At 38.5% G+C, this 15,000-nt stretch overlaps 1 protein-coding gene across 8 annotated transcripts in view; it reads right to left on the bottom strand.

The window, feature by feature from the left end:
• Positions 1-15,000, bottom strand: part of LOC144972549 (zinc finger MIZ domain-containing protein 1-like) — a 473,233-nt gene that overhangs the window by 53,806 nt on the left and 404,427 nt on the right. The window contains exon 1 of one of the 8 annotated variants that reach the window (XM_078913882.1): positions 9,989-10,855. The exons of 6 other annotated variants lie outside the window; for them this stretch is intronic. In XM_078913882.1, coding sequence (XP_078770008.1) covers positions 9,989-10,041 — 53 coding nt within the window. In that variant the 5' untranslated portion in view covers positions 10,042-10,855. Of the gene's footprint in view, positions 1-9,988; positions 10,856-15,000 lie in introns of those variants that run through there. One more of the 8 variants, XM_078913881.1, reaches the window with a different exon arrangement.

Below are 15,000 nucleotides of genomic sequence, written 5' to 3' on the forward strand. Positions count from 1 at the left end.
CACCACCACCACAATCATCTCTATTACACCCAAGCAAGCCGAGAGAGCACAATGCCACGTCTATTGTAATATTGTCCAAAACCTTACATTTTTTTCGCAGCTTTAACTTTAATCGATAACTATCTATCTATAGACGGTCCTAATGTCATCATATTCAGAGTAGAGCAGAGAAGTCGTGATGTCACACCTACTCTTCCGGTTCCAAACTCAATGGAAGTGTTTTGTAACCAGCCTTACGGAGGACTAATGATGAATAGGTTACATATTGAACCATAAGGTGGCATAACTATGTAGTAACAAGATTGGTATAGCCAGATTATGAAGATTAGGGGACGTAAACTTACCCCCCCCCCACCCCCCCCCCCCCCCCCCCCACAAAAAAACAAAAAAAAAAACAAACAAAACAACAAACAAAATAAAAACCACAAAAAAAACAGGATTGACGGCATTTATTGGGGACTCGCATACATATTTAGACTCGGGGTTGTTGCCCATTCAGGTGGAGAGAAAAAAAAATCAATTCATCAATTTATTTTCAGAATTTTGAGTTTGACAAGCCCCCCTGTCGAAGGTGTGACAGATCAATGAGCCATGCACGAACACACTCGCTCACACACTCGATCACAAACACACCAGCCAGAGAGCTTTGTATGCTGTTTGGTACGATTTATTTCAGTGGTGTCTATAGGCTTATTATAACATTAACAACAATAATAATAATAATAATAATCGGTGTAATACTATTTTCTTCCTTCGTGGCGGCGTATGGTTTGTCACCACCTATATTCATCTAATCGACACTTTTTGTTTCGAAGACGCCAAGATTGTTTTTCTCCGTGTTCACACTCCGTGACTTGACTGGGTCAAGTGGATAAGTATGGTGTATGCAATATATATAGTTCTTTTTAAATATATATATAATGGGGGTGGGGAGAGGTAACGTTTGAAGACACCTTCGACTCGAACTTCGAGTCGACGACAACAAATAAACATACCAATAAACAGACAAAACAACCAATCAATCAATCAACCAACCAATCAATCAGTCAACAAACCTTCCAAACAAACAAATTTACTAACATTCTTCTAAGGCAATAAAAACTGGGCTGTCTGATGCAGTAAGAGATTCCACGTTCACAAATGGCCGTATGACTGAACAGAAAAAACACATTCGTAACTGAACAAATAATGAGAGGGAAAAAAACACCACAAATAACCCCCCCCCCCCCCCCCAAAAAAAAAAAAAAAAAAAAAAAAAGAAAAGACTTAGAAAGCAAAACCATAAAATAAAACAAGCAAAAGAAGAACAAAAAGACAAAAAAACTAACCAAGCCAACAGAAACAATAACCAAAATTAAAAAAAAATAAATCTTCCCACTGATCTGGAACCCACGACGTTGCGAATGTCCTCTTGACCACATCATCATCCAAGCCTAATCAACTCGGGACAGCTGAGCTGTGTCAAGTGGTTAAATAAGTGTATGCATCAAATACACATATACATTCATGGATATATATATATATATATATATATATATATATATATATATATATATATATATATATAATATATATATATATATCCACGTGATTGATTGCCGGCATAGATGGACAAGGCGGGGAGAGGCTATTAAACGCCACTTGTTACAACTATTAACACCTAATTGATGCAGACCGACCACTTCATTGCTGAGTACCACGACAACCCCCCCCCCCCCCCCCCCCGCCCCGGGTCCCTCCTTTACTTCACATCTAGACCAGAAAACGTTGGCTTTTTGGCTGTTTTTTTTTTTCAATAAAAAAATCGTAAAAATAGGACCCCCCCCCCCCTCCCCCAACCCAATCCCCTCTGTAGTGACTTCCACTAAACTAGAAAGTCCTATTTTCTGATTTGGGGTCCTTTCGGCCCCCATGACTTGCATACAGTAAGATACTAGAAAATCCAAATTTTCTTATTTGGGGGTCATTTTACATCCTATGATTTTACTATGGAAAATTCAGTTAAAATCATATTTTCTCATTAAGCACTTATGTCTGATAATTACTCAAAACTCGATTAACTCACAATGATTTCGTGTTATGTTATACCAATGACCTTTCTGCGGCTATGTGCTCTTGTGGTATGACACTCACTCGCCTTCGGATCGGTTGAGTCCTTGGAAAAGGCTTTTTACTCACATTCTCTCACCGTATTGGCAACCTTGCACTTCAAATCCTTTAAATTACGTAGTCTGGCATTAAACTTTAATTTTTATATGAGAAGTTTAAATGACTGAGGCTCATAAAGTTGTGAAAACGAAACAAAGAGTTTGTAATTCTACGAATGTCTCGTTGTAGAAGGCAGTAGGCAGGTCTAACTCTCATTCAAATTATGTTGTATAATTAATCGATTACAATGACTGTTCTCTATTTCAAATTATGTTATATTTATATCAATGTGCGACGAACGACGACTGTGTTAAACAAAAAACAAAACAAAACAAAAAAAAAAAAAAAAAAAAAACAGTGAGGGTAAAACCTGTATTGATTGGGCCGAAATAACACGGTGGGGGTTTTTCGTGACGTCAGTGGTTTGTTTACTACGTACGGCATGAGTCGTGAAGAACTTTAAAAAGATATCGTGACTCAGGGATTGTGGATTGTTTGGAAAGGCGTAAAAACAAAACAAAAAAACAAAACAAAAAAAACAAAACAAAAACAATAATATTATCATTATTATGTTGTTGGATAATGATAATGATGACGATGATGATGCGTTTTTAAACGAAGGATCAAGATGGGGATAGTTCTGAGTCATAGTAGTGTCTGTTGTGCTGGTGGGAGCAAGAGTGGCAGTAGTAGTAGTAGTAGTTGTGGTAGTGGTAGCAGTAGTAGTAGAAGTAGTAGTAGTAGTAGTAGTAGTAGTAGTAATAAAAATAACTACAATAATAATAATAATAATAATAATAATAATAATAATAATAATAATAATAATAATAATAATAATAATAATAATAATAATAATAATAGTAGCAGCAGTAGTAGTTATTGCGATTGACGTAGTAATGCCAGTTGTTTTTGTTATTTTGTGCTAGAGGGTGGGCTGGGTAATCAAATTATGAACCCAAAGCATTAGAGAGAAAAAATAAGACTTTTTCACAAGTAATTCGAAATGTTTACATTGATAATCTGATAAAAGTTATTCTTGCAGCTGCTCCACCACATTGTATAGCATATTGTCTTTTAACCTAGGATAGTTAGACTGTCACGATAATATGTAACACCATGAATGCCCCCCCCCCCCCCACCCTTCCCTCCATCCACCCCCCGCACCACACAAAACGTTGCTGCATCCATCGTGTGTACAAAATGCACCATCCATCGAGTCAATGATAAACAAGCGATAACAACACACTTGTAGGACAGATTATCGCATTTGTATCCGTCACAATGACGAGGGACTTGAGTGATTAAAATAACAACACATCTATAGACATGCCAGTCCTATCAGGTTGACCTCTACTTATCACCATCACCCCTCCACACATTACAAATCTTTTTTTTTTTTACAATAATAATAATAATAATAATAATAATAATAATAATAATAATAATAATAATAATAATAATAATAATAATAATAATAATAATAATAATAATAATATTAATAATTATCTGTACATCTTTGGCAATGTGTGATATACTATCCCCGTTACACAATACGAAGTGTCCTCTCCCTGCGCAATAGAAGACATGGTGTGACCATTGTTATACCTACCTACATCCATACATACATACATACATACATACATTCATGCAGACATACATACATACAGACAGACATACACAAATACATAATACATACATACATCCATACAAGAATTCGGACACCTGAATAGGACACGCCCTTGATGTTATATAAATAAACAAATAAATAGGCAGATAAATAAATAAGTAAATAAATGTAGTAAGTAGTCCTTCAGAGCCTTTAGACCCAGAGACCCGACAATAGCATATGTTTGCAACCCTTTGGATAGGACGATAGTACTTTCCGTCCGCCAGATCTAACAGAGAAAGCTACCCGGTCAATGCTGGGTGGATAGAGGTTCAGAAATAATCTCGACTGCACTGCACCCGGAATCGATTTCGGTCCCTTTGCGTGTAAAGCAAATGCTCTACCAACTGAGCTATCGGGACCCCATAGTAAATAAAAAACTAATAATAAATAAATACATAAATAAAACGAACCGAAAAATATGATTATTTATGAAGAGCATTACATTGCTTGATAGATGCGATTCGACAAAGCTCAATCATCGTAACAGGCCAATAGTTAGTAGGAATCGTATTTCTATTTCACACAAGACATGGCCCTTGTAATGTGTCCTATTACACTTTAGCCGTAATAATAAAAGCTAGTAAAGAATAGACCCTTGATCCCAATTCACAATTGAATATGTGAATATGTGTGTGTGTGTGTGTGAGAGAGAGAGAGAGAGAGAGAGAGAGAGAGAGAGAGAGAGAGAGAGAGAGAGAGAGAGAGAAGGGGGGGCATTCGAGTGGCCTGTAGCTGTCATTTTAGTCCCAATTACTGTGAAAACCTTCCGGAACATTTGCGAATTTTACAAAGTACCTGACAACTCTGAGAAACAGATTGAACCCCCACCCACCCCCCTCCCCCATCAAGCAGGTATGTCTAACCACGTCAGTGTCAGTCACATTAGGACTACCACCTTCTCCAGTCCCCATGCTACACCCCTTATAAAACCAAAAACGTTCTAACACAATTCTAATCTCCTTCTTATCTCTGGGACTAGAGGCCCGATTATCACGGAGATACATTCATCAGCTAGTCAGTAATCTAAGCAGAGATGCCAACCCCAAAATGTCATAAAACAGGATGAACAAAAGAAAACGGAATCACCCCCCCCCCCCCCCCCCCCCCCATCCCAAGTCAAAAGCACAATGTCCTCCATTTTTCTTCTTCATCTTCTTCTCCTCGCATTCCCAAGTTTATTCAGAAATAAATCAGGTTCATATATAAAAAATTGCAATCCTCTAAATCCCCCCCCCCCCCCACACACACCTTCTTTAATGATTGATTAACTCTCACCTTACCAGTTATTTTCAGAATTTTACCCGAAACTTCATACTCACCCAACACAAAAATAGATTTTTCAAACAGAATAGCAACGAGTATATCTATATTTATTGTCCAGAAATATGAGCTCTGCAACACAGTGTCGAGTCTTTATAGCTATAACTATAACAAAATGAAATCAGAATTGCACCGTAACGGATGTGACGATTTTTCCTATAGAAGGTAAGGAGAGGTAAGGAGAGAAAATCAAGAGGAAAAAGGGGGATTAAAAAAAAAACAACCCAAAAATCGGGCCAGGATTAATTTTATTCAAGACCCGCTAAACGGAAAACAAAAATTAACTAAACATCACGGAGCAAACCAGACGTTGGCAGCTCTGTTGAAGTCTCAAAGCGAACCGTCCAGATAAATGTTAGCCAGCAGTGTAAGTCGTAATAAGACTATGAGGGACGACATTCAACATCGTGATAGCTGGACGAGAAGTGGAAAATTTTCCAGATAACATGTCTGGGACAGGACAGGGGCTTCTACTCTACAACGTATGTATGCAGTGTACAGGTCTGAAGGAAGTTAATATTGCACTACTATTAGGAAACGCTCTCTCCTCATCTCTCTCTCCCTCTCTCTCTCTCTCACACACACGTTTGTGACCGGAGATGGTTAAACAAAGAGATGGTCCGATAGATAGACAGACAGACAGATAGATAGACAGACTAACTAGAGCCAACTCAACTTAATTAAAGATAACAAACTCAGCCACCCCCCCCCCCCTCCCAACATCCATCATCTTTCTCGAATAAAATCAAATCGTATTATGGACATCAAAGGCTGCCGTGTGACGTCATAATACATGCATGTCCGTTGCCCACCAGGGAAATTAAAGCACTTACTGCATGTAATAATAAACTGCAGATAAGCGCTTTATTATAAGAGTGCAAGTATAATTATTTCTACTGTAGCATCATCTAACAATAAACGTGAATGAATGACGGAATGAATGGTTGGTTGACCGACTGACCGCAACTCCACCACCACCACCACCGCCAAGTCGTCCTTCCTAGGAGGGAGACAGTAATAATGAAATATCATCATCATCATCATCATGTCGTATTAAGTCGAGCAGATTTAGCCGGGGTCATCGGGTGATAAAGTCACGATGTCCGAACCGCGAGGCTAGAAAGACAAAGATGCCAACTCTTCAATTTCGTTTTTAAGTTTAGGTTTGAATAAACGAACTGCCATGCAACAAATAAAGAATGCCTCTAAGTCGGGATTAAACGGTAGCATGAGCATGATGAGATACATATTAATATTCATCTATACAGCCCTTTTGAAAGGCTAAAAGTTTTAGAAAGTTTTAGATAAGACGGGGCGGGGCCATTTTAACCGATCGATATTTGAAGGACGAGTTTTCTGGCCTAAACCGGATTCATATCACCACCAAAATCAACAAGTAATATAACTAAAAGAGCATAAACAAAATGCAGAAACGCTGATGGTTTAAAAACAAACAACCCCCCCCCCAAAAAAAAAAAAAACAACAAAAAAACCACACAAAAAAAAAAAAAACATTTTTAAAAACAAAACAAAACAGAAAACAACAAAAACAAACAAACAAACAAAAAAAAAACAAAAAAACAAATACACATAACAAAAAACGAAAGCAAAACAAATGGACAGTCACGCCCGTACAGTCAAACCTCTCCAAAAATTGATTACTTTTTAGGTCGCCGCTGGGGCAAGTTGTACTGTATACACAATACGACAAACCATAATCATTGAGAAGATCAAGTATCCACGAAAGGTAAAATTGACTGCTGGCTTTGCTATGATTGTGTTTGGGTTGGGTTGTGTTACGTTGGTGGTGGTGAACGGTCAATATGGACAAGGACACAATTTCCTTCCATGACAAAACACGTACATTCTTGCTTTTTTATTTTTTTCATAATTTAACGAATATCGATCGATGAAGATAATCTGTCAAAAAGTCTCAAACTCGAAACTTATGAAGAAGTCTCAGGATTGAGACGTTTAGGCAAATCGAAGGATCATACTATTATTCCATCGATAGATACATTAAATGAACTAAAGACATATCGAGCCAAAATGAAGGAAAATGTGTTTTTGTGAGAGTACGAAGTCATAGGACGGGATGAACTACAGTATTGACTACATATCAGTCACGGCATAGCATAGGAATGAATGGACCGGAGATACTTTTACTACACTTTTACCTACACATTAGACGTAGAAGACGAGCGCGGGTTGGGGGTGGGGATTTATGGATGGAAAGGGGGGAAGGGGGAGGGGGAGATGAGGGTGACCATGAGAAAATTATAGATAAAATCGTGTCCAGATCATGGGAATCAGGGGTCGTAATCTGTGCTATTTACTTACACACCAACACGGTTATCACGATTCGTGATTAAAGCAGACCTGCCCTGTCGCAAAGCTACAAAAAATCTTGAAGGAAATTTTAAAAAATCCGGATCAACCCAAAATAATTGTTTTTTTTAAACTATCCTTTTCAATAATTTTTTTTGAAATGATATCATGCAGATCAGTCTGATATGTGTACTCTATTCTGAGCAAAAATGCAATTTTTATCACCTATTCTCCAAAATTTTGGGTTTAAAAAATCTCGATTCTGGAGGGGAAAAATCCGAATTCGACTTGACTTGATCACCCCCCCCCCTCCCCATGTTAAATTCAATCCAGAAATTATTAAACTTGAACTTTTATGCGTGATGCGAAGTTTCACATTTTCATACTCCTAGTTTTTTTTCCTCTTGCAAAGAGAGGAGTACAAAACTGGGATCCCCAGCCCCTTGGATATCAACGAAGCATAAAAGGGTGAGTGCGAGTGTGACAGAGAGAGAGAGAGAGAGAGAGAGAGAGAGAGAGAGAGAGAGAGAGAGAGAGAGAGAGAGAGAGAGAGAGAGAGAGAGAGAGAGATGACTACAGATGTAGTAACCCAATTAGCCCTACCTACCTAGATGGCATTGATTCGTCGTCCCCACTTTGAATCGCCCTACCTAGTTGGTATTTCCAGAAGACGGGTAAAAATAAATATGATCTTTAGAAACGAATTTAAAGACACGCAATAATAACCTCCAACCTATGGCTATGAATAATAATGAGAAGAAAAAAACCCAGAAAAAAAAGCAAACAAAAAACAACAGATTTTAAAAATTGATCAATTAAAATGACCACAGATTTTCAAAAATTATTCATAAACCCGAGACGCTTCAGAAGAGGATATCGACTTCTGACGTACCCAGTGTGAAACTTTTTGATCAGTGGAAATTGAGGGTCACCTCAACACTTGATCACTGTTCGAAGTTAGGTCGGGGTGAGGAGGATAAGTGGATAAGGCACTAAGCCTAAAAACATGGGCGATCCAGGTTCGTACCCTACAGAAAGTAAGTCTTGCATTATCCAGAAGACAATGACAATGATTTACCCCCTGTCCTCTATGTGTTGACACTAGATGATTCACGTGACACCCCAAATGATAGCACAAAAATATGAATATGCCCTTATCTTGGCAACAAAAAAAAACCCTCTTAAACCTGGGACTTCGGGATGTCTCAGGTTTGATAGTTTTTGCCAAGATGAGGATCATTTAAGTCGATCGACGATTTAAAGGAAGAGATTTAATGCGTGTTTTTACCAGACTGCAGCAGGTAACTGGTTAAAATCAAATGACAAATATTGAATGAAGAGAAAAAGCATCAATACAAAAATATATACATGTCCTTGATGAAAATATAAGCATGAATATCATATAAATATATCAGCAACAGCAACACAAACATCAACAATCAAAGCTGCCTATTTCAAATTTCAAAAACTCGTAATATCCAGGGGAAAAAAAGGAAGAAAAAAATCACTGTAAATAGCTTTACAAATAAACAGTTTGCTCTCAGAATGATCCAAAAATGCTCTTAAGTCCAGGATATAGGTTCTAGGGGGGTAAACTTCCTTTTCAACAAAATCTATTGAGTCAAATTAGCTATACAGCTCTGTAGTTGGAGCCAAAATTCGTATTTCTAAGAAAGTTTCGTAGTACTAGGCAGGTCTGAACAATAATAATGTTATATTTATAACGATGCCAAGGACACACCACTCTAATACATACATTATAACACTTGAGATAACGTAACAACAAGGACAATGAGACACAATAGTGTAATGAGATATAGACAGATACAGAATAGGGTAAATGTAAAAATATTCCCAAAAAATAGGTTTCAAATTAAGTTAGCGCTTTCCCTTTTCCCTGAAAAGGTCGTGTTATAATAGTGGTCTTCAGTAGTAGTAGTAGTAGTAGTAGTAGTAGTAGTAGTAGTAGTAGTAGTAGTAGTAGTAGTAGTAGTAGTAGTAGTAGTAGTAGTAATCGTAGTAGTAGTAATAGTAGTAGCAGTAGTAGTAGTAGTCGTAGTAGTAGTAGTAGTAGTAGTAGTAGTAGTAGTAGTAGTAGTAGTAGTAGTAGTAGTAGCGGTAGTAGAGATGGTTAAAGATAACGGGCCTAAAGTTAAAGTTTAAGGCAACAGCAATGGGGGTCCAATGCCTATACTGTTGTAGTCTGGGAAAACACGTAGGTTAAAAAATTGGCCAGAAAACTCGTCCTTCAAAGATCGATGGATATTTGAGGGACGATATTTTTTTGGCCAAATCTTTAAATATGTGTTTTTCCAGAGCATAGCAGTAGGGCATATAGCATTTGCAAATCGTAGCAGCAGTAGTACTAGAGGGTAGGCAGTGATACTGATACCAGTAGTAAGAAACATGGGAAATCCTACCTAAATGAGGAATTAATTTACTCATTGGCTATGAATTAAGGACTTGCCACCCAAATGACAAGAACAGCGTGATTGATATGACACTGACTTGACTGCCACCTACCTGACAAATGACAGTTGTATAGATCCCGACAGCGCCGTCTCCGTACCATCCATAATACAAATATCACCAAGATTGGTGCTGGTTGTTGTGACGATGGGGATGATGTTGCGGTAGGTGAGGGTCTACCACATCCACCACTGACATCATCCAAACTATGACTTAATAACACTCTTAATTATCATCTCGAATTCCCAATCAATTGATCAACAACTACAACACTGAGAGCGCTATCACTATCGATTCTACTCGATAATAAAGATTGCTGGCCGATTGTAATTTGTGTGTTGCTGGCTAAGCTAGAAGACTGGCGGAATGAAGAAAAAGAAATGAATGAATGAATGAAATTGAGCGAACGAGCAAAAATGCGCGAGTGGACAGGGGGGTGTTAACGATAGGCTAATGAATGTCACTCGTTTTGATGTAATGTCGAGGATGAATCGAGTGATGAAACAATCACAAGTGTGTAAAAAATGTAGATTCAGCCTCCTGTGTTATTATAATTATAACGAAGTGGATGCAAGTTCAAGTTGATAACGGTATCACTATACTATCACTGACACTTCATATCGAAAAAAATTCACATTCACATCTATCACTATCATTGTCCATCATTATGATCCACATAACAAAACACACTCACAAACGCAGCAAGTTACTCCAATTGTTTATGAGAGAATCCTTCACAAATCACATAAGATTTAAAGAGTGAATGAGTGAGCGAGCGAATGGATTGAAGAAACGAATGGACAAATAATAACGATAATATAGCGGAACCCGTAGATAGATAGTCAAGTCCTAAACAGTGAGTGATCAATGAATAATATAATGAAGAGATAAAAATAATGACTGGCGTGAAACAGACGACTCAAGTGCAGGAGGAGAGACACACAGACACAACTTCACACACACATACATAGACCAACACACACGATCCGTCCGACGTCCCAGTACGATACACACAGGCCGAAAAACACACACATAGGCCGAAACACACTCAAACGAGAACACGCAAACAAATAAAAATTATTCGTCACACACATTTCATACACAAACACTCACACACACACAACACATTCTGGGTTGGTTTGGTGAGTTATGTGTTTGTGTACGTGTGTGTTACTGTATGATAAAGAGCCGGTTATCGTCGTATCACTCGCCAAGCCCCACACAGTGGGATTGCAAACGGCAAGAGAGAGGCGAGCAGACACAAAGGCGAAAATCTATGTCGTTAAACTCCGAGGGCAAGAAGCGAGGGGTTGAAAGTGGAATGGAAACGAGAGAGGAAGGGATAGAAAGAGGGAAGGGTGATGTGGGGAGGGAAGGCTGGGGGGGGGGGGGGGGTTAACAGATAGTTCAGTTGGGGCGGGCTGGCGAGTGGTGAGAAGACGGGCGGGGAAGTGGAGGCGGCAGGTTGACGGGGCCATGGGAGTGCGGACGAGAGGTGGACGAGAGGTAAAGGGAGGGAAGAAAGTGCAGGGACGACGCGGAGGCAAAAGGAGGCGAGAGGGTCTTTTTCGTCAGGCGTTGAGGAGAAAGAGTAGGGAGAAGGACAAGACTACGAGGAGGAAAGAGTGATGCGGTGTTTTCGGTGGTGGTGGTGGTGAGGAGGAGGAGAAGGAGGAGAAGGCGAGGGAAGGGTAAAGGGGGTGGGGGAGGGTAGCGGGAGGAATAGCTTTGTGAAAAGTTAGAATCATGATTATCTGGCTACTACAATAATGAAATAAAGAGAGCAGATACGACGAACAAGCATTTGTGGGATGACGGCAGGCGGGCGGACGAACTATCGACGCCCTTGGCGAAAGGTTTGTTTTGTGTGTGGTGTGTGTGTGTGTGTGTACGTATGAGTGTAAGTATGTATGAGAGTGTGTGTGTGTGTGTGTGTGTGTGTGTGTGTGTCCGGTAGGTTAGACAAGAATAAAATTATCATGGTAAAGTGAGGGGGCTGGTGAAAACAAGAGAAAATAAGTGTGACGTATGCTATTCAGTGTGTTTACGTGTGTGAGAGTGCGTGTGGGTGTGTGTTTGTATCAGTTTGTGTGTTTACAGTATTTACGTCGTCGTGTGTCTTGTAACAAATTGGTTGATTGAGAGAAGGTGAAGTGAGAGAAGAATCGCTTTTTGCCAAGATTATGAAGAGCTATTGAGTGACGGCTTGTGGTGGTAGAGAGAGAGAGAGAGAGAGAGAGAGAGAGAGAGAGAGAGAGAGAGAGAGAGAGAGAGTTTTAAGTTTTATTAAGCTGGCCATATCATCATCATTATCAACTATCACAGCAATGGTATGTGAATAGCAAAGGCAATGGCTCGTTAGACCAATCAATCGCCTGTTTATTATTACGACGGCGATTAATCGATATTATAATATCCAGCGACGCGATACTTAATATTTTACATATTATTACTTTAACTTCTTATGTTATTATAATATATTTTCTCTCTCTCTCTCTCTCTCTCTCTCTCTCTCTCTCTCTCTCTCTCTCTCTCTCGTTAAACAAGATTATCACCTATTTATAAATTGCTGGCGTTGGTGTCTCAACAATAATAATACGATGGTGTCTTGTAACAGTTCAAGACATAGTAATATAAGACTGGTTAGTAATGGGGTAGGTGACAATGCCGGCAAAACTCTGCATAAAAATGCAAGTCACATTATTGCTACCCGTAAGAGTTAAAGACCCCCCACCCCCCCCCCCCAAAAAAAAAAATTAAAAAAAAAAAAAACCCAAAACAAAAAAAAAAAAAAAAAAAAAAAAAAGAAAAACAAAAAATAAAATAAAATAAAAACCATTTAAAAAAACAAAACAAAAACAAAAACAAAAACAAAACAAAACAGATTTGGTTGCATGCAAGCTACAGTATAAGCAATACGAGCAAAGTGGACGTTTTGTATTTCTCTTTCATCAGCAGAGTGATCGAAAGATGAGCCTCTCCTGTTCGTCGTCGTGTCAATACTTGGTTAAGGATAAACCCGAAACGTTAAAATAGGTCGGTTGTCTGTTGATTAAAGTGAAGCATATGTGGCTTACATGCAACTTATCTATTTTCTATCTTGGCGTACAAAAATCACCGGAATGTAGAGAATTTAATTCTTTTTTAAAGTGACATGGCAAGATTTTTTTTTTTTTTTTTTTTGCTTTAAAAAAAGACATCGGGGAAAGGGGGTGGTGGTGGAGGAGGAGGAGAACAAAGAAAGAGGGCGATTTAAAAATATAAAATAACTGAAAACGGCAACAAAACGACAATAAAGAAACGAAACGAAAGAGTTAATATAAAACCAAAGTTCATGTAAACCACGGCAGACCGGGGATTAATGCAAGTATTAAAAGGGAAGCCTTGACTGGCCTGGGTGAATGGGGGATTGAATTCATCACAAACCTTCTAAATCAAGTGTATGACACAGGAAAAATGCCAACTGATATGAAACGATCCATTTTTATAGCACTACCAAAAAAGCCTGGGGCAGTTGATTGTGAACAACACAGAACTATTAGCCTAATGAGCCACCTCACAAAAATTCTTTTGAAGATAATTTTACTAAGAATAAGAAATAAAATACGACCTGAAATTGGGGAGATGCAATTTGGTTTTGTTGAGGACAAGGGTACCAGAAATGGAATATTCACATTATCAATGCTGATGGAAAGATGTATTGAAGTAAATAAAGATCTGTATATGTGTTTCATCGACTATTCAAAAGCCTTTGATAAAGTACAACACGAAAAACTATTCAAAATTCTATCATCCTTGGACATTGATGGTAAAGATTTAAGAATATTACGGAATTTGTACTGGGAACAAGAAGCAGCAATGCGTGTTGACAACGAGCTAAGCAGTTTTACACCTATTAGAAGAGGAGTTAGGCAGGGGTGTGTTTTGTCTCCAGATTTATTCAACCTCTATAGTGAAATGATATTAAGAGATATCGAACACAAGAAGGGGGTGTGTATTGGAGGAAAGAATGTAACAAATCTGAGGTATGCAGATGATACGGTTCTACTGGCAGAATCTGAACATGAACTACAAGAATTACTGGATGTTGTAGTCAGGAGTAGTGAAAATATGGGACTGGAACTGAATATATCTAAAACAGAATGTATGACGGTATCTAAAAATAATAACCCACCAGCCTGTGTAATAACAAGCAGAGGACAAACAATACAACAAGTTGAATGTTTCAAATATTTAGGCTTCAATGTAACATCCAATGGAAAATCAGATTGTGAAATAAAGAAAAGAATAGGTATGGCGAAGAATGCATTCAACCAGCTGCATACAATTATGAAAAACAGGAATATTAGCATGAAAACAAAAATCAAAGTCCTGGATTGCTATGTACTGTCTGTGCTGCTATATGGTTGTGAGAGCTGGACCATAAACAAGACCATGGTTAAAAGACTGGAGGCAGTGGAAATGTGGTTTTACAGAAGAATGATGAGGGTGTCATGGATGGAAAGGAAAAGAAATGAAGAAATTTTAGAAATGGCCAACAGAAAAAGATCACTGATAACAAAAATCATCAAACGCCAAATGGAATTTTTAGGACACATTATCCGCCACCCTGGTTTGGAAATACTCGCCTTGACTGGAAAGATGAATGGAAAAAGAATAAGAGGAAGACAAAGAATAACGTATTTGAAAGGGATAAGAACTTGGACAGATGAAGCTGAGAAAGGTGGCGCTGCTTTAATAGAATTGGCAAGAGATAGATCAGCTTGGCGGAAGATGACCTCCGACGTCTGCTTCAGATATGGAACTACATGAGATTAAAAGGGAATAATAACAATATTATAACAAAATAAGTACAGCAACGCTGTTTAGACCTGAGAGGAAGAAGGGTGGTGGTGGTGGTGTGGAATGTGTGTGTGTGTGTGTGTGTGTATGTGTTTGTGTGAGTGTGTGTGTGTGTGTGTGTGTGTGGAAATAGACGAGGTAAACGAAGGGACAGGCAGGTATGTAATAATCAGGTGAAGGTAAGAAATAGTATGGAGCATAATGAAAGTATCTACTGTTTGATT

This window comes from Berghia stephanieae, chromosome 5 (genome assembly GCF_034508935.2).
Source record: "Berghia stephanieae isolate SIO BIC M18660-M18661 chromosome 5, UCSD_Bste_1.3, whole genome shotgun sequence".
Lineage (NCBI taxonomy): Eukaryota > Metazoa > Mollusca > Gastropoda > Nudibranchia > Aeolidiidae > Berghia > Berghia stephanieae.